This window comes from Grampus griseus, assembly GCF_964374135.1.
Source record: "Grampus griseus genome assembly, chromosome: 3".
In the NCBI taxonomy this organism is placed as follows: domain Eukaryota; kingdom Metazoa; phylum Chordata; class Mammalia; order Artiodactyla; family Delphinidae; genus Grampus; species Grampus griseus.
The window spans coordinates 158790785-158811863 of NC_139019.1; the positions used below are offsets into that span (position 1 = coordinate 158790785).

General features: G+C 45.9%; 1 protein-coding gene across 2 annotated transcripts; it reads right to left on the reverse strand.

Moving 5' to 3' along the window:
• Positions 1-5932: 5932 nt before the first annotated feature.
• SLC1A6 (solute carrier family 1 member 6) lies at positions 5933-20723 on the reverse strand (the record flags this gene model as incomplete). 2 transcript variants are annotated; one of them, XM_082651787.1, is made up of 9 exons in its annotated part: positions 5933-6307; positions 7167-7301; positions 11173-11367; positions 12691-12924; positions 16301-16644; positions 17066-17108; positions 17863-18067; positions 19584-19721; positions 20519-20723. In XM_082651787.1, the coding sequence occupies 9 exons, from the start codon at positions 20721-20723 to the stop codon at positions 6112-6114; spliced, it is 1695 nt and encodes a 564-aa protein (XP_082507913.1). The 2 variants fall into 2 exon arrangements, with proteins under 2 accessions (XP_082507913.1, XP_082507914.1); XM_082651788.1 differs by lacking the exons at positions 5933-6307; positions 7167-7301; positions 11173-11367; positions 12691-12924; positions 17863-18067 and having other exon boundaries at positions 16614-16644.
• Between the last annotated feature and the right edge of the window lie 356 nt (positions 20724-21079).

The following is a 21079-nucleotide window of genomic DNA, read 5'->3' on the forward strand; positions in this document are numbered from 1 at the left end:
TCATAAATGGGTGTTGAATTTTGTTGAAAGCTCTTTCTGAATCTATTGAGATGATCATATGGTTTTTCTCCTTCAGTTTGTTAATATGGTGTATCACATTGATTGATTTGCGTATATTGAAGAATCCTTGCATTCCTGGAATAAACCCCACTTGATCATGGTGTGAGGATCTTGCTCAAGGTCATACATGTGATGAAGGGAGGCTCAAACCCAGGGCTGTCTAAATCAGACCACTCTCAGGAAACTACTCAATACTCTGTAATGGGAAAAGAATCTAAAATAATGGATATCTGTATATAACAGATTCACTTTGCTGTACAGCAGAAACTAACACAACATTGTAAATCAACTTACTCCAATAAAAATTAATTTTAAAAAAAGAGAAAAAAATCAGACCACTCTCTTAAACACAGTATTATGTTGTCTCTAGTCAAACCTTATTTTAATAATAGCTCAATTTCCAAGGAAACAGGAACCCTCTAATATAAAAACTCTTATTTCTGGAAGTCAGCTCCCCCACCAGGAAATATTCTGTCTCTGAGGCTGTAGGCTTGGAAATAACTCAAACCCTAGAATAAGATTTATTAAGATTCCCCTAGTATTTTAATCTGACTTCCTTTCATTGTGATCAGGGTGAGCACAGTATCATATATATATATTTACTTGTATCTATTCCTTTTAAATTTTTATTTACATACTTTGATCTTTTATCATCTTAAGGTTTTCTATTCTTATTGGTTTTTTCTGGTTTTTTTTTTAGTTGAAGTATAGTTGACTTACAATATTATATTAGTTTCAGGTGTACAGCATAGTGATTCAGTATTTTTGCAGATTATACTCCATTATAGATCATTATAAGATAATGGATATAATTCCCTGTGCTATACAGTATATCTTCATTGCTTATCTATGTTATACATAGTGCTTTGTATCTGTTAATCCCATACCCCTAATTTGTCCCTCCCCCCTTCCCTCTCCTCCTTGGTAACCACAGTTTCTCTTCTGTATCTGTGAGTCTTTTTCTATTTTGTGTACACATTCTTTTTTTTTCAGATTCCACATATAAGTGATATCATACAGAATATGGCTTTCTCTGACTTATTTCACTAAGGATAATACTCTGTAGGTCCATCCATCTTGCTGTAAATAGCAGAATTGCATTCTTTTTATGGCTAAGTAATATTCCATTGCATGTGTGTATACACACACACCAGTTTACATATATAAACTCCAGCGGCACCAGTTTACATTCCCACCAAGAGTGTACTAGAGTTCCCTTTTCTCTACATCCCTGCCAACATTTGTTATTTGTGGTCTTTCCATGACAGCCATTCTGACAGGTGTGAGGTGATATCTCATTGTGGTTTTGATTTCCCTTATCTCCAAGACAAGAAGCTCCTTTCCTCAGTCATTTATAAATCGGGGCTTGAGCTTTGTCACTTCAAGGTCTCAGCTGCTCTAAGCGGAATGTGACTCCTCAAGAGGTCATCAAGGTACAGCAGCTTTGGAGTCTCAGCCAGAAATACTCATCATTAGAAGGAACCCTCAGTTTCAGTTTAGTCATAGATATGAGGTCAAATAAAGAAACTTGAACCCTACACTCTAGGACAGGTATCAGAGCTTTGTCCTTCCCTCTCCTAATGCTACTAAAATAGCTCCATTACCCCAAAGACAATATTCCTTAAAACTGTGCTGTCCAATACAATATGGTAGCTATTGGCCACATATGGCTGTCTAAGTCTAAAATAATGAAAAATAAATAAAAACTTTAGAAATTTAGTGCCTCAGTCATACTAGCTACATATCAAGTGCTCAATAAGCTATGCATGGCTAGTCCACCATAGTGAACAATATAGATAGAGAACATTTCACAGAGTTCTGTCCGAGAGTATGACTGTAGAAGGATGCTGCCTTTTCTTTATAACACTCTACAGGGATGCCCTGTCAAGGCGATCAGGTATGTTGCTAGCAAATTTCTCCTATTCCTGTTTTAAAATGCAATTGGCTACATATGGTAGAAACCAGACTACATGGCCTAACCAAAGAAGCTTTTTTCCTCCTGAAACATGAATTCTAGAGCTAAGCAGTTCTAGGCTGGCCCTCAAGTACTCAGGATCCTTCTACTTTTCTGCTCTACCACCTTTAGCATGGGGTTTTCACCCTCATGATCACAAAATAGCTTCTGCCCTTCCAGCCATTGCAACTGCATTCCCGGAAGGTAGGATGGAGAAGCATAATATACAAGATATCCCATCATCATTTTCCATTTTAGTGCATTCTGTCTGGCTTCAAAATTTCACATCTGCATCTTTTGCCTGAAGAATTTCCCTAGTCTTCCCTATCCACATGCACAGAGAATTAATGCCCCAGGAATCATTCCTTAACCAGACTGACAGGAGCTGGTGTATAACTCACTTCTTATTGGGTGAGATAAGTCTGAAGCACATATATTACACTGGCTCCAGTCGTTCCCCAGCAGGAATACCAGTTGACCATGTTGGTAACTGGCTTGATAAACATATCCTTTACGGCTGTTTTCCCTTGCCTGACTCACAACTCCACTGCCTGGGACCACTAAAATCTTTGTCTTAAATAGACTGAGCTACATTTCTTGAGCCATACCGTGGTTTGATTGGCAGCGCCACAAAAGATATGCCTACCCAGAACCTGTGAATATGATCTTATTTAGAAAAAGTGTCTTCACCAATTTCAATTAGTTAAGGATCTTGAGATGACATAATTATGGATTACTTAGGTGTGCCCTAAATCCAATGACAATTGTCCTTATAAGATACAGAAGAGGAGAAGACACAAAGAAGAGAAAGCCCTATGATGTAAAGGCAGAAATTGGAGTGATGTGGCCACAAGCCAAGGAACTCCTGGAGCCACCAGAAGCTGGAAGAGGCAAAGAAGTATCCTCCCCTAAAGCCTTTACAGGGCGTGCACCCCTACTGATACCTTGACTTTGGATTTTTGGCCTCCTGAACGGTAAGAAAATTAATTTCTGTTCTTATAAGCCACCCACATTGTGGTAATGTGTAACAGCAGCCACAGGAAACTAATACAGACGATAAGGAAGATTCTTGGAATATTTGGAGGGTTACAGGAAGCAGCTGCCATTTGTGGAAATACACACACACACACACACACACACACACACACACTACTGAAGATCTATTGATTTGCCTCACTGACATGAAGCAACAGATGGAGCTGCAACTGTTCTACATTCTGCTAGATCCTCTTTGAATCTCTCTGCCTCTTGGGCCAAGTGCGTGTGTTTATCTCCATAACAAAGGGCTCTGGGTTCTGCAGAAAACCCTCATCACTGAGGTCAGAAGCAACACAGTTGGTCACAGGCTTTATTCCATCCTCATGAGTTTCCATCTCTTGCTTGCAGCTTCCAGCCTGCCTTTGATCACACCCCACGTTACATCCATCTTCTCTTTTCAGGATAAACCCAGAAAGCAGGTCACATATTTTACAACAGAAAACTTCTGTGGTCAGAGATAAATTTATCTTGTTCTGGCTGGCATGAAGGATTGAAAGAATGAAAAGATTATCTAATCCAATCCACAATTCCCCTCAAAAAATGATCTATATTTCTCTTGTCCCAGGGGATAAAATCAAATCCAAGCCACAATCCCCCCCAACAAAAAAGTGATCTATGTTTCCCTTGCTCCTTTATTCTTTAAAACCCAGACTTATAAAGAAAATAGAGCTGGAGCAGGTTCCAAGGATTGGAGGAGATAAGTCATGCATCCCTTGATGGTATGTCACACCTTGTGTGACAGCCTGAGTTGTGTCCCCCCAAAATTCATATGTTGAAGTCCTAACTCCCCATACCTTGGAATGTGACTGTATTTGGAGAGAGGGTCTTTAAAGAGGTAGTTAAGTTAAAATGAGTTCATTCAGGTGGGCCCTACTCCAGTTTGACTGGTGTCCTGATAAGAAGAGGAGATTAGGACACAGACACACACATGGAGAAGACCATGTGAAGACACAGTGAGAAGACGGCCATCTATAAGCCAAGGAGAGGGGCCTCAGAAGAAACTAACCCGCCTGGCACCTTGATCTCAGACTTCCAACCTCCAAAACAAAAATAAATTTCTGTTGTTTGAGCCACCCAGTCTGTGGTACTTTGTCATGTTAGCCCTAGAAAACTAATATACCCTGCTTCCAGAGGAGCCCTCTGGGGACACAGAACACTGACCATGGGGTGGGTGGGGCTAGAAGCTGAAATTCTGGTTTGAGACTGGGATCTCAAAAAAAGTTACCCATGGTCAAATGTAGAGTAGGATGTTTTATAAGTGCAGGAGCCTTTTGCCTTTTCATGGACTATTTCCAAACTTTGACCATAATTGTCTCCATGGTGACTGAAAATACATTAAAGATTCCTGGAGCTCTTCTCCCAAGTTCTCTCAATTGCTTATGCTCAAGGGTTCTCTTAGGATCCTAAGGAATGGAGGATGGAGCATCTCAAAACATACCCATGCTTTAATTTCCCTCCCCTCTTTGGGAGAGGTAGGTGCTCAAACGAAGCTTAATTTGATTTAGAAAAAATTAATGTCATGTTTCTTGGACAAAAGGATCATGGAGTTGAGTTATATCTATAGCAGCTAGAATCATGTTACCTTCTGTTTACTTGTGTTTTCCCCACACCTTTAGTAAGGTCTCATGTAACGTCCCACTTGGTTCATTAGGCTGTAAGAAAATAACGTTAAAAGTCCAACGTCCACCCTTGTGGAGTAAGGAGACACAGAGCCCCCTGAGACCAGCATGGGGATGTCCAGGCCAATTAGTCCCAGAAGTAAAGAGTCAGGGCTACAAGTCCCAATTACTCATCCCCATGGGAGCTGCTTCCCCTATTCCCAATCATGGGGTGTATGAAGTAAAGGGTTAACTCAGAGGTTAAAGGGTGCTCAAAGCCTGCACATCCCAAATAAAGGACTGGCCCTAGACTGCCTCCTGAAAGATGACCTCTAAGCCCCTGGAATATCCTGCCTGATAAAAGTGTCTTTGTTTACCTGAGGCCTTAATCCATGCCAGGTAGTCTGTGTTGACAGTGTAGCTGATGATGAATGCCTGTTTTTGTTTACCTGGGACCCTAGCAATGCTGTATTAGTTTGACCTCTGGGGGGACTAAAGAGTGAGTTGTGGGGCTTCCCTGGTGGCGCAGTGGTTGAGAGTCTGCCTGCCGATGCAGGGGACACGGGTTCGTGCCCTGGTCTGGGAAGATCCCACATGCCACGGAGTGGCTGGGCCCGTGAGCCATGGCCGCTGAGCCTGTGCGTCTGGAGCCTGTGCTCCACAACAGGAGAGGCCACAACAGTAAGAGGCCTGTGTACCGCAAAAAAAAAAAAAAAAAAAAAAAAAAAAAGAATGAGTTGTGAAGGTCAGCAGGAACTCCATGCCTACATGACAGACCCTGATAAAATCTCTGGACACCAAGGCTCAGGTGGGCTTCCATGGTTGGCAGTATTTCATATGTGTTGTCACACATAATTGCTGGGAGAAATAAGTGCTGTCCATGCAATTCCACTGGGACACAACAACTGGAAGCTCGCACCTGGTCTCTCCTGGCCCCTGCCCCCTGCACCTTTTGCGTTTGCTGATTTTAACCTCTGTCCTTTCACTGCAATAAACCATAAATGTGAGCATCAGAGCTTTTTCGAGTTCTGTGAGTCCTTCAGGCAAATCATCAAACCCGAAGGTGGTCATAGGGACTCCCGACACAGAGGCCATGGATATTGTTTTATTAGGAGAAATAGTAGTTTTCCTTTACCTTCTCGAGTTCCACCAGTCCTTGAGAAAACGAGGAACATGAGCTGATCGCTCACCTTGTGGAACCTGAAGCTCCCCTTAGCCCCAATCCCAGGGAAAACATCTCCTCCCCTGCCTTGCCCATCACCCTCCCACAAATTCTCAGCATATGCCCAGAGAGAAACAGAGCCCTTAGACATCTTTCATCCCTGCTCTTTTATCTCAGTTTCCCCCAGACGCGCTGGAAAGAACATGTGTGTTCAGTGCACAGTCACTCATGCAGCGGTCTTCCCCAGGAACCCCCTCCCCAGCCCCCTTCCCTCCTCTAGGCGGCAGAGCTGGGGGCTCTCACATGGCACTCTCGTTGCCTCCCCGTCCCCTGGACGCCCCCTTCTCTTGTGCCATGAGAGACTTGTAGGGCTTCCCCAGGCTGGGGAGGGTGAGTTCAGCTTCCTGCAGCTCCAGCTCCCGCTGAGACAAATGCTCAATGACTGCTGCTCCAATAGAGTCCCCCAGCACATTGGTCACGGTGCGAAGTCGATCACTGGAGGGGGCGGGGGCGGGGGGGAGGGAGAGACAAGCCACCATTAATCAAGGTTTGAAGAGCTCCACAGAGAAGAGGGTGCAGCAGCCAGGAGCTCCTTGTGCCTAAAAGTTGGGGTTCACATTCCAGTCTAACACAGGGTGGACCGAGCTCTGATATGCTCACATTTGTTATTAGCAAGGCAAGTCTTTTTTTTAATAAAACGTAAACGTCTGATATAGAAAATTAGGGGTTACGAGCTGAACAGCATACAGGATGAGGAAGGTAACCATTGTGAGTAAACAAGGCCAGACTGAAGACCAACTAAATGAGACTCAGATCCAGGGGACAGCTCCCAAGTGGGGACAAAAGTCCAGATTTTTATATGTAAACCACCTAGTTTTAAAAGTTGAGGGAATTCCCTGGCGGTCCAGTGGTTAGGACTCGGCGCTTTTACTGCCAAAGGTGCAGGTTCAATCCCTGGTCAGGGAACTATGATCCCTTGAGCCACACAGCGTGGCCAAAAACAAATAAATAATTAATTAAAAAATTAAAGTTGAGGAATTTGTTTTTAAATTTGCAAGTCAGCTCTGCCCCCAGGGATCACCTTTTTGGTGACTTCTACATAAAGCAGGTACAGCAGGGCTTTTCTGGATAATGGGTAAAGACCCCATTGCTTACCTCCTCCCTGCCTTACTTCCCAAGGTTAACTCTATAGAATTTGGGATCCACATGGCTTGGGATATTCCCCCAGGCCACCTTTTCATTCTAACATTCTAGAACTCTGTCCTTGCTGGAATAAGAGCCCATGTGTTGGGAGTGCTGCAGGGAGAGTGGTGGGTTCGAGGACAGATAGTACCAGAGTCTGAAGAGCACTTACAGGAACCAGTCCACAGCTATGATGAGCGTGATGTCTTCAGTGGGCAGGCCGACCGAGGTGAGCACAATGACCATGGTGACCAGACCTGCCTGGGGGATGCCAGCAGCCCCAATGCTGGCTGCTGTAGCCGTGATACTGCACGTGGAGAGTGAACACAGCGAGGCAGGAGGAGGGAAGGGAGAGATGAGGCAGTGTCAGAAGAGACACGAAAGAAGGGAAGGGGTCAGTTTCCCAGGGCATCTTAAATCAAATTCCCAAAAATAAAGAGCAAATCCAAAGCAACTTTCATTGAATGCCAATGCAGTTATGTTCCCTCGTCCTTTGTTGGGATCTGGTTAGACGTCCACCCAATGATAGAGGTTTTAAACAATTCATATTGCAGATGCAAGAGTAAGGATTTAACCAGTTGCTTCTGGGGACTGGAACAGGGCAGAAGAATCAACCTGGGCAGCAGCCGTAAAGCAGGAGCTTGAGTTCCCCATGTGCACATATGCTAGAAGTAGGTAGGTCAGTATAGACAGGTCCAGCTGCCAGGAACAGAACTCCGGAAGGTGGGCCAAATTTAGAGTCAAAAGAAGAAATTGTCTATGGTGCTGAGTGAATTTTAAAAATTAGACATTTACCCATATAAGGTTTTGGAAAACTAAAAGGTAAAACACATAGAAAATGAAGAGACGGTGATCCACCATCAAGTAGAGGGTCAGACTGGATCGCAAGTAGGCTAGATTTTAGCTCCTGCATCAATTCGGATGTCTAGCATGGTGTGCTAAGAAGAATTATAAAACCACTGGGCTTGCCAGGACAGGTGTTAGGGCCCTGAGGTTGACGCCCCCCACCCCCGGCCTGGTGGCTTCTGAAGTCCTTTCCCAAATTCTATAGTCGTGAACATAGAGCTACTCAAGATGCTTAACACAGACGATATCTCTTACAGAACAGTGACTGAGAAAACATTTGGGCTCACGAACAGGGAATGGACTTTGGGGTCCAGCAGATTTTATTTGTCAGCTGTACACCCTTGGACATAAACTCAGAGCCTATATTCCCTCATCTATAGAATGGCAGACATATACCTACCTTGAGGGGTTATTATGATCAGTAAAATAGAACAGTGCTTTGGGAATAGGGCCCCAAGAAGGGTCATTATTACTATTATCCTAAGTGAGAGAGAATATCTCTTCTGAGTGCTGGCCCTGGCATAAACAGTGATCTGTGCATGCCCTTGGGAGGCAGGCATCATGCTCTCAATGGAATGGTAAGATCCAGCTAATTCCACCTGGATCCAATAATCCAACTCAAACTTTGTTTAGATTCAGTCCAAACTAGGAATCCCTAACCATCCAATCACAATCTTCCACTAAATTCTGAAGCAATTACCTGATGGGTCTCAAGCTGGCCATTGCCACCAAGCTCTTTGCATAGATTAGAAGCTAGAAGTGATGCTCAGTTCCCTGATCCATTTAAGAACACCCCTCAAAAGTCCTTACCCTTTTTGATGACTTCTCTACTCCCCAGAATGTGAAAGTTCCCGTGAAAAGTGCTCACTGCAATGTTTGGGAACCTAAGCTAGACAAACAAACAAACCAAAACGTGTTCCTTTGAAATTATCTTCATGTCATCTTCACTGCATCCTTGGTTTCCCCTAGAAAAGGATTCTCATACCACAGCCTTCTGTTGTAAAGGCAAGGAAGATTGTTTGAAGAAAGACTCAGAGGCCTCAGAGGTATAAGACTCAAAGATCTCTGGGTTGTGTGGTAACAAGGTAGCTGGGACTTCCTCTACCCATAGTAGAAGGGACTTCACATGGGCTCAACATCTCACAGGACCTCAAGATGCTATGAGCCATAGCGCCCAGATTTAAGCTGTATCCCTGAATGTCCCTAAGCCATTGGGACCCAAGTTCAGCCTGTTTTCCTTGTCTGAAGAGTGGTCTCTCAGAACCCCTATAAAAAGAGAGAGCACTCCATCCTGCTGCTGACCCCAGTTACCAGTGTTTCCATCCAAGCCAGCTTTGTACTGTACTGCATGACATTGTGGTACCTGCCTTTATTCACAATCCCTATGTAGCCAAGAGGGGCAGAGAGCTGTTAGGGAGGGTAGGATGCTCCAATAAAGAGCATGGGCACTGGAGTCCAGTTTCCCTGAGATCATTAGCATTCTAGGTCTAAGGTCTTTATTTTTATAATATGTGAGAGACATCAGAATGCCTTCATATGCTATAGAGAAAGGTCAAGTAGAGGCAGTGGAGTTGAAAATGCAAGTAAGCAATGGAATCGCTGACAGAGCGAGAAGATAGGAGGGATGAGATTTGGGGAACTGTAGAGGAATGAGTTTTGAATAGAGCGATTGATCCATGTTTAAACTGAGATCAGGGGAGAGAAAGCATGGATGGATGCATACCACAATAAATCCGAGTTGTGGGGGCAGAAAGTTGGGTCCATTCACATCCAGTAACCTCAGTGACACCCCTGAGGTATAAGGCAATATGATCTTTTACGCAGAAGAAAATTGGAGAATGGAGCTGGAAGATAAATAGAGTGAAGGTTTGGAGTGAGGGATGGATAATGGTGCCACCATGTACCTGGGTAGTTATCTACCCTGGATGCACAGCAGTATCACCTGGGCAGTTTTCACAAACATACCAATGCCTATACCCTACCCCCACCATAGCAAAGTCAGAGTCTCAGGGAGTAGGCGGTCTTGGGCAATGCTAACGTGTAGCCAAGACTTTGAATCACTGATATAAAGGGATTTCTGAGTGGAAATACACTTAGCTGATAAGGTAATGCGTCGTCTTGTAGTGGTCACTGCAGTAATCACCGCAGTGGGTAGATTTTTCTCTAGCTGGGTTCAGACACCTTGACATAGGAACGGATAAAGTGGTTGATTGAATCCCCAATGTTGAGGATTTGGAAAGACTAAGGGGTAAGGATGTCAAAGACGCTCTCAAGAAAATGAAAGAATGAAGAGCCATACTCTCTGGTCTGGAAGCTCAAGTGTGGTCCCTAGACCAGCAGCATCAGCATCACCTCTGAACTTGTTAGAAATGCAGAACCTCAAGCCCCAACCTGGACCCACTGAATCAGAATCCGCTTTTGAACAAGACTCCCAAGTGATTAGTATGCACAGAAAAGTTTGAGAGGCACTGAACTAAAACACATAAAGGGAAAGTGAAACCATAACGGAGGGAATGAGAGGAGTTGAAGAAGCAAAACTTTTCATGGAATTAAAGAAAATATGTAGGGGAAGTAAAGTAAGAGGGTGGAGAGATTGGAGACTGTGGCCATGATGCACATACTCGAGATGTCAGAGCAGGCTAAGCAGAGGCAAAGTCCAGGACATGGCCCCATGGGTAGGTGGCTGGAATTCCAAAGGTCAGCGAACTTTGAAAAGAAGATGATGGAAGAGTCACCTGTTTGGATGTTGAAATTATTTAGGAAGAGGCTAAGAAAATGGAAAGAAAAAGAAAGCTATACAGCATCAGCTGAGTTAGATAACCCTTCTCTGGATTCCCAAAACTCTTACGTTACCCATAATAAGCAGATAATCTTTTTTTTTTAATTTGGCAAGGGCAGTAATGGAACTATGCATAGGACATCATGAGATGTCATTCAAAGAGCCCACGCCTGTAAAATATTTAATGCTGTGTATGACACATAGCAAGTGTTTTATAAATGTTGGCCATCATCATCGTCTCCACTATCACCATCACCACCCTTATCACCCCCATCACTATCACCTCCGTAATCTACATCATCATCACCAACACCGTCATCATCATCATCATCATCATCCTCATCAGTGTGTCTTTTTCCTTCATTAGACTGGATCTTCCCTGAGTTCAGGAACCATGTCTTATTTTTTCCTGCGTCCCTCAACACATCCCCCTTCTAACACCCAAAGGCTCCCTTTACTTCTTGCTGTGACTCCCTCCCCTCCAACACCCCCAGCCAAGCTAATGACTTCTTAGGTCTCAGGTGTTGGCAGGTCCCACCCAAGGCCAACTCACCTGATAGTTGTGATCTGACCCAGGTTGAGTTCGTAGTTGTTGACTTGAGCGATGAAGATGGCGGCCAGGGCCTCATAGAGGGCAGTGCCATCCATGTTGACGGTGGCCCCCACAGGCAGCACAAACCTGGTGATGCGGCGGTCCACACCCAGGCCCTCCTCCAGACAGCGGAAGGTGATGGGCAGTGTCGCAGAGCTGGGAGAGAGAACCCCAACGGCTGAGAATAAGTGGTGGCAATGGGCCAAGGGAGGGCTCCCCCTGAGAACACTGGAAGGCAAAGTGGGAGCTAGAGCAAGGGGAAGATGGCAGGTGTCTAACATTTCAGAGGCTGATGACTGTGCGTGGGGGAGGGGAACTCCTCATGACACAGAGAGCACACAGCAATGAGGTGCCCCAGGCTGAAGCTCTCTTGACCCACCTAAAGCCAATAGCTGAGGGCTACTTACTAGACACTAGTTCATGTCACCAGTTCACTCTAATTATCCACTCCCAGAAAGGAGGCAAAGGGCCTTCTGAGCTCCCACACCTCAGGGCTAAGAGAGGGGTATTACAGAAGACTCCTATTCCCCACTTCCCATGTTTATTCACGGAGTGACCTCAGCTACACTAACCTTCTAGGTCTCTCTCTCCCCACTTGGGATCAGCTGGTCCATGAAACATGTGCTCTGCCTGGTCAGCTCTGTATCATGCATCTGTATCCTGGACCCACAAAGGGGATCTTTGGGTGTCCATGCCTGTGGCAACCCGGTGAGTTTAATTCTGGGGTACTATAGCACCAATCCTCCTTGGCCACAGATCAAAAGGCACATTCTCCAATAGGTGTTACAAGCAATAAAAATGATACTTTTCTTCCATCTGGTTGGCTCTAGTGATACATCTCAGATTGTTTTGAATTTGATTGATGGTGGAGAGGGGAGCTCTTTATGAAAACCCTGAAACCATAAAAAAGAAGGAAGCCAAGGGAGCTCCCAGAGGCCATCTCAAGGGGGGATGAGACCCTATGAGGTAGAAGATGACTGAGATCATGAGGCATGTTGGACCCTTTGCAGCTGGTTCTCCCTCCATATTAAATAGAGAAACACATAGCCCTGGTGGTCCAGTGGCTAGGATTCCATGCTCCCGATGCAGGGGGCCTGGGTTCGATCCCTAGCCAGGGAATTGAATCCCACATGCCGCAACTAAAAAGATCCCGCATGCTACAACGACGATCCCACATGCGGCAACGAAGATCCTACATGCTGCAACTAAGATCCAGTGCAGCCAAATAAATAAATATTTTAAAAATAAAGAAATAAATAGAGAAACAGAAAAGGAGGGAAAGGGGTTAGGAGAGCCAGCCCAGGACAAAGATCAGTGCCCAGGTGTTGAGCCACGTGGAGACCTTCAAGAGCACCTGACATTACTATACAACCCAGATGAGGTTCTGTAGTGGCAGAGAGGGCAGGAATCCTAAGAGAGCCTGTGAAAGGCAAAGAGTGAACCTAGGAAGGGTACCAGTGGTGAGGAGCAAGGCCATACCTGGAAGACGTGCCCATGGCAGTGATGAGGGCCTGCAGTATTCCCCCAATGAAGGGGAAAGGATTCCGATGGGTGATGAGGAAGTAGATGAGAGGCAGGATGCCACCGGCATGAAGGAACAAACCCACGATGACGGTCAGGGTGTACATGCCCAGCTGACCCCCAAGGACGGCCATGTCTTCCATCTCTAGGATCTTGCCAGCAATCAGGAACAGGATGCCCACAGGTGCATACCTGGGCCAAGCCAGACACCTGTCAGGCCTCCCTCATGACCTCCCCTACAAGCCTGGAGCTAGCATCTCCCAGGCTTTGCCAACATAGACCCTGGAGCCAGGCAACACACACCATACAGCACCCTACTCCACTCCAACCTTCCCCACACAATAACAAATGGGGCTGGGTCCCACACATAAATCCCACCTTTTCTTCCTGATTACCCACAGCTCGCCCAAAGAGAGCAGAAGAGTTCCTACAACTCCAACATATACATTCTTATAAGGTCTCTCCTTCACCCACCCCCCAATTCAAGTCCCCCCAAATAATCACAGTCCTCAGGGCTTTTTCCCTAGACATTGCCCAGACACTCCCTATCTCTGGCCTTCTAACTTCTCACTTCCCCCAACTCTTTGCTCTACATTTGTAACCTGTATGCCCCTATTCTCTTTCCTGTAAGTACATATTCTCACTCATTCACCAGCCCTAAGTTATTTCACCTGGATTTCCCACAGACATCTTAAACAACCTGTCCTAAATATTATACAATATTGCTTATATGTGGAATGTAAAAAAACAATTGTACAAATGAACCTATTTACAAAACAGAAATTGAGTCACAGCTGTAGAAAACAAACTTATGGATACCAAGGGGGAAAGGTGGGGGAGGGATAAATTGGGAGATTGAGATTGACATATACACACTACTATATATAAAATAGATAACTAATAAGAACCTACTGTATAGCACAGGGAACTCTATTCAATCTTCTATAATGACTTATATGGAATAAAATCTGAAAAGGAGTGGATATATGTATGTATATATAACTGACTCACTTTGCTGTAGAGCAGAAGCTAACACAACATTGTAAATCAACTACACTCCAATAAAAAATTAATTATAAACAGCCTGTCTTATTAAATTACCTGTTCGTTCACTCAACAAATATCCATTGAGCACCTACTATGTTCCAGTCACATGGTCCCTGCCCTCATGGTGCTTACATCCTAATGGGGGAACTATGCAATACACAGAGAAATATGTCATTAAAAACTTCAGGTAGGGCTTCTCTGGTGGCTCAGTGGTTGAGAGTCCGCCTGCCAAGGCAGGGGACACGGGTTTGTGCCCTGGTCTGGGAAGATCCCACATGCCGCATAGCGGCTGGGCCCGTGAGCCATGGCCGCTGAGCCTGCGCGTCTGGAGCCTGTGCTCCGCAACAGGAGAGGCCAAAACAGTGAGAGGCCCGCGTACCGCAAAAAAAAAAAAAAAACTTCAGGTGGTGATAACTACAAAAGAGAATCAGTGAGTGGGGCTGTAAGAATGAGTGGTCAGGGAGGGCTTCTCTGAAGAGGTGACATTTATGCTGATACCTGAATGATGAAAAGGAAACATGCATATTTGAGGGGAAAGCATTGCAGGCACAGTTCAAAGACTAGAAGTACTGGAGGAGCAGAAAGAAGACCAGTATAGCTGGAGCAGTGAGTGAAAAGAAGAGTAGAGAAGACAGATGAAGCAAGTTCATAGGGGGCTCACCTGTTTTCCACTCAAAACAGCCCATTGCTTAGTTTTGTGAGTTTCTGCCAGTGATGCCATAATTCACCCATCACCAGACTTCCTTTGTTATTTCTGTCTCTTTAGAAATTGAAGTCTACACTTGGTCATTGTCATGGGGGATGTACTGGAGGAGGTGAGGACCGCTTGGGGAGGCGGTGCAATAGCTTAGGTCAGAAATGATGAGACGCAAGCTGAGGTTGTGGGAATGAGGAGACAGGGGACTCCTCCAGCCACATCGTATTCCCCAAGCTGGGCTCGAGGTTAGCCCTGGTGGGTGGTTGCTGACTTGTCTCCAACTCCAGACCTACCTCTGTGAATAACCTGTTAACTCCTTTCTCAAATCCCTCACCTCCATCCTTACTTTCTCACACTCTGCAAAATTCCTCAACTCTGGATCAACTGTACATGACTTCTTTCCTCCTATACTCGGCTACCTGGCAATATGGATATTTTCCCAGACGTGCCAAGGACATCACTATAGACTCATGGTGCCCAATTCAGTTGAGCTTTCAATATTGCTTTTCAATCTTCTTGCTCGTCCTTGATAAGCTTTCCCTCCCAATCCCCTCAGCTGCTTTTCCAAGCTCTCAACTTAGCCTCTAGCCCCCCACCCAACTTTCAAATTATTTGGGATGATGTACAAAGTCTTCCCCAATTTGGGAAGACAGCCTCGTTAACATCTTCCACCAGCACTCCCTAGGTAGGCTCCCACCTTCTTGAACTCCTTACCATTCTCCAAACAACTCAGGTTCTTTCGAGCTTTGCATGTTCTACTCCCTCTGCTTGAAGTGCCTCTCCTTTCTTCCTGTCCTGTTGGATTCCCACTCACCTTTCAAGACCCAACTAAAAGGTGGACGTCTCCATGACTTCCTCCTCACCTTCCCAGACAGAGTTCACTTCATATCCCTCATTGGCTGCTTACTTATCTATACTTTTGTAATGTCTCTTGACTCTAGAACCTTCCATCTTGTATTATATTTATCTAATATGTGCCTGTCTCCTCCAAGACTTTGAAAGCTCTTTGAGGACAAGGACTGAATTCAATGTATCTCTGTATTCTAGAGTTCAAAATAAAGTCAGCCTGGGAAAATGTCTGCTGAAAGAATGAAGGGATTTAAAGAATGAATGAATGAATGTGTCAATTAAGGAATAATCAGTGAGTGGATAAATGAGTGAGAAAATGAGCAAATGAGACATGATGGGTGAGTGAATGAATGAGTGGATTAAGCAAATGGATGAATGAATGCAAGGAATATTTGATTGAGTGAATGAGAGAATAACAAATGTAGAGATGAACGAGTCAAAGAATGAGTCCAAATGAATAGATGACTTGGTGAGTAAATCAATCAATCAATCAAAGAATTAACTAATGCGTGGATGAGTTTGTGAATGAATTTATGAGTGAATGAATGAGTCACTTAACCAATGCAAAGAAAAATGAATAAATGAATGGGAAAATGAATGAACCAATTCATGGAAGAATGAAGATAAATAAATAAATGAATGGATAATTTGGCCAATCCATAGAAGAATGAGAAGATAGATAAATGATGGAGTGAATGAACAATGCACAGACGCTTGAGTACAAATGAATAAATGAGTGAATAAATAGAGGAACAAGGGAGTGCATGAGTGAATAAATCATTGCACAAAGGTATGAATGAATGAGTAAGTGAATGAGTGAGGGTGTGAATTAACCAATGCATATATAAATGACTTTGGCCAAGTGGTCCCAACAACTGCTTCAGGAGCTGCCCCACAGCCTGACTTCCCAGCCCTGACAACACCCTTCTGTGTGCCACCACCACCACCCCGCCCTTGTCACAGCCCAGCACTCACCAGATAATGATGCCCACCAGCCTCATAATAGCCTCATTGAGGCTGTCGAAGAAATCCCGCAGGACTCGGCCCTTGTGTTTCATGCCACCGATGACCAGCCCAAAGGCCACTGAGAAGACCACAAGGCCCAGGGCGTTGATGCCATTGGCTGAGCCAGGCACAGGCACAGTCTCCTCAAAGCTCAGCACCTCCTGCAAGGCGCCTATGGCCCGTGTGACATTTTCCAAGAGGCTGCTTCCGTTCTCCATTGAGGATAAAGGAGGCATGGAGGTGCCCAGCTCAGATCCATTATCTGTCCTCACAATGGTCCTGGTTACCAACCTCGTGCTGTACTGCGTCTTAAACTGAAATAAGGAGATATTGGGCCATAGACCAATGCATAGTAAATTGAGTGCATAAACAGGTTAATGAGGGAGTGAACAACCAATGAATGGAAGAATGAGTATAGATTCTGCATTTTTCACAAGCTCCCTGGGCAATGCTCAGACAGGTTTTGGGGTCTGTCTCCTCAACTGTCTATGATCAGAAGCCTTGGTTCCTCCTCCATTACCATCCCCAGGCAGCCTTTGACCTAAGTCCTTCTCTCTAACCTTGCCTTGATCACCACACCAATAGAAAGCACATTCTTTCAGACTCTTCCAAAAGCCCCTGGGCAATGCTCTGTCAGGTCCTTCTTCCCATCCCTCACTCCTGGACCATTCACTCAGCAGCGAGCTCCCCCACCCCTCCAAACCTCCTTGATCAGACTATGTACTTCCCCCTGACCTGTTTGAAGCAGGCCTCCACAAGGTTGGGCGGAAACATATTTCTGCAGAAAAACATCAGATGAATGAACGTGGTTAGACCTTAGAAGAGAATCTAGACTGATAACAGTAATAATAATTGCAATGGCAACGATAATAATAGAAGCCAACATCTGAAAACCGATCGAAGTGCCTTACCTATGGGATCTGATTTAAACACCACAATAATCCTAAAAGTGAGTGTTATTGATGTCCCCGTTTTACATACAAAGAAACCAAAGCACAAAGAACTTATGTAAGTTACCCAAAGCCACACAGCTCCTAAGGGGTACAGATGGACCTCAAATTCAGGCCTGTCTGAGCCCTTTGGTACGACCCTATGCCACCTCAGGGACTTCAATTCACACACAGTGATGTCTCCAAAAAAAAAAACACGGAAAGCTCCCCCCAAGTCAGTGACTAGGGTGGAACTATGACCAGCCTTGATTCTGACAGGCAAAATCTTGCTACTTTAAGAGAATCATTCACCTTCCAATGGATCTTGGGAACACCAGACAAATACCATTTGTCCTGAGCCCATCTCAAGATGCTGCAACTATAGCCTCCCTAGCCTACGGGTCAAAAGATCATACCCTAGGAGTAAGCTGCTCTCAGAGGATTTATGCAAGGCTCCAGGACAGAAAATAGGTACCAAAAAAACTAGGCCCAGCTTGGGTGTTGCATTTCCAGGCTGGATTAGCCCATCCCCTTTGTCTCCCCTTGAGTATAGGTTGTTACATGTAGGGCTGGAATTCCCATCAAAATTAGAAAGGACGTCACCTGACCAGGTCCATGAAGGCATCAGCCGTGGGAACGGTCTCGATCCGGCCCTCTCGGTGCAGCCCCTCCTTGGAGCCCTTCCCAGGATGGATGATGGTGACCATGAGGATGCCGATGAAGACCGCGATGACAGTGGTCACCATGTAGTATACAGCTGCCCGCATCCCCATCCGCCCTGTTGCCTTGTTATCCAAGGACGCCATACCTGGAGGACAGGTGGTGCAGCCCGAGCAGCCCCATCCACACCCCACCACCCACTCTCCCATCCATTTGCTCCACACTCCCCACACTGTTACAACCATTCCACCAAGTATCCCTCCTCCTTTGCCCAACCCCACATCGCCATCCTTCAACCCCCATTCTATGTTCCAAATACACCTTCCACTCCATCCTTTATCCCAAGCACCACTTCACTAACCTTCCCTCTATTCCAAGCCAGCATTTTCAACCCCCACTCCGTCCTCTATTCACCCCTATTTTGCACCATAAGCTCATCTGCATTGCTCTCTTCATCCTCGTATCCACCCCAAAATCACACCTCCCTCCAACCCAGCTCACTATACACTATCTGTGGTAGATACTTTTGGTCCCCTATCAAGACACCCTTTATCATGCTGATACACCCATCCTTCCACGGCTGAGCCTGTTGGCTGCTAACAACTCGTGCTGCCCCCTTCTCTTGAGGGCTGCCCTCAGCAGAACAGGAGCTTACTCACCCACAAAGTCTCCATGGGAGACCTACAGCCAATAACTGATTGGTACAGGGATTCAAAAGGCCAGCTCCTTTGATTTAGACGGTGGCAGAGTTGTGGAGAATAATTCTGTAGTGTTGCACATTCTCCAGAGCTCCCCGTGGGATCAGGCTGAGAGGCCAACCTTCTTCTGAACCCACATTTCTACTTAGCTTCTTTCCCCATCCCATCCTGCTCACCTCACTTCCTCATAGGTTTCTCTTGAGAGCTACCCCTCAATAAATCACTTGTGCAAATAGCCCCTTCTCAGTCTCTGCTTCTAAGGAAACCCAACCCAAGAAATCATTCTCCCTTCCCTTTATCTTCGTACCCATCCCCAAATCTGGAGATGGGCAATCAACCACCCATGGGCCAAATCTGGCCTGCTGCCTGTTTTTGTAAATAAAGTTTTATTGGAACACTGCCATGCCCATTTGTTTACAAACTAATCTGCTCGCAGCTTTTGCACTACAACAGAATTGAAGGGTTGCAACAGAGACCACATGGTCCTTGAAGCTGAAAATGTTTTCTACCTGTCCCTTTACAGAAAAAGTTTGCCAACCCCTGCATAGGCCATCCATACTTCCACCCCCCCTCCACCCACAATCCTGTCACCTGTATCTCAAACACCTTCATCCACGTCCCACCCCATTACCTTCCATGCCACATCCCAGCTACCTTCCCTGGTTGCCCCACAACAGCCTTTCTTTCATCTCTGGATGATACTAAGCCCCTCTCAGGCTGGTATTTTACCTCCAAGGAAAAGTACAGGAAAGCTACTGAGATAAGTATTGCAGGTCATCTGGGTTCTGGAACCCAGGTCTGATTGGGATCAGGGCTTTGGCCAAAGACTCAGAGCTACGTGCATGCTCCATGTTTGAGTTCCTGAGTTGGGGAGGTGGTCCCATGCTTGGAACAGCCGTGGCTCCAGGTTTGAACTTGGACTCTGGGATGGGTCTTGGAGGCCAACACTGGCCTGGGCTCTCTCACCTGTGACCAGACTGGAGACAATGAGTGGCAGCACCAGCATCTGCAGCATCCTCATGAGAAGCTCTCCAGGGAAAGAGAAGTACTTGACCTGGCGATAGCTGAGCTGGTACGGGCGCAGGGCAAAGGCCAGGCTGACCCCTAGGGCCAAAATGAGGGGTCTGTAGGGTTGAATTTGGTCACTGAATCCCAAGCAGGGGCCATCCATCCATCCCAAGAAGGGCGTGTGTGTGGGTAGAGGTGAAAGAAAGAGAGAAACATTCTATGAGTGTGCGTGTTTGTGTGTACATTGTGGAATGTATGAATTTATGTGTTACTATGTTGATATGTGTGCAAATGTCTGTGCACATTCATGTATACATATGCACACATATGTGATAGTGCACTCACTTGTGCACATGTATCTGTGCCTGTATATGAGGGTCCATGTATATGAGATGCACATGTTTTTCCTATGTGTGTATACAGGTATGACTTGTGTGTGTATGTTACTGTTTTCAAGCATGGGGGTACACATGTATTCAAGCTCTTAAGTGTGCCATTGTGTGTGCAGAGGAATGCATGTGTATGTGAACGTGTTTATAAGTTCTAGTATATGTGTGCAAGTGTGTGCTTACTTTTTTGCACCTGTATGTTTTGTGCATGCATAAAAACGTGTTCATGTTTGCGTGTGTTCGTAGGCAGAAAGTGTGCGTTTGTATGGTGTACACTTATGCCCGTATATACACATGCATATAGATAAGACGTTGTGTGTACCCACAGATGTGTTTGCAAGAGTGTATACCTATTTGTGTGAGCGTGTCCTGGGGAGGGGGAATGGTGGACGTGTGCACCTGTGCAGGTGAGAAGTAAGTGGAGGGAAGAAATATGCTGTGCGGGGAACTTCCCTCAAGTCCTCGCCCTCCAGGGGCAGAGCCCGCCCCTCCCAGACGACTCACCAATGACCACGGCGCTGACGGTCAGCAAGATGAAGGCATTCCGGCGCAGGAAGCGCAGCACGTGCTCGCGCGTCATGGTCTGCAGGCGCAAGCGCGTTCTCAGCGCTCTCTGCTGCAGGCTGTCCAGCAGCCGCTGCAGCAAGCCCACCCGGCCCAGCCGCTGGCCACTCTCCCGCAGAAACAAGCTGTTGCCATGGCTGCTCATCGTCTACCTGCGGGGTACAAAGGGGCCCGGGCCTGGTGAGGGGCCGGACAGAAGGTGGATGTGGGAAGAGGGGAAAGGTGGAAGAAGCTGGTGATGAACTCAGAGAGAGTCCAAAGAGCAGGGGAGGGGCGGCGTTGGTCTGTCGGGATGTGCCTGCGCTGGGCCACCTGAGAACACTGCCAGGAGTTCAAGGGTCATGTCCTGGCAGAAAAAGATCAAGGTCTCCAGAATCACTCCCAGGCATGGCTGGGAAGAGACAGAGGAGTAGGTCACAATATAATGGACGTTTTTGCCATTCTCTAACTCCAGACCCCTCCTTATCTCACGAGATCATCACAAGTAATTGAGAGCTGACG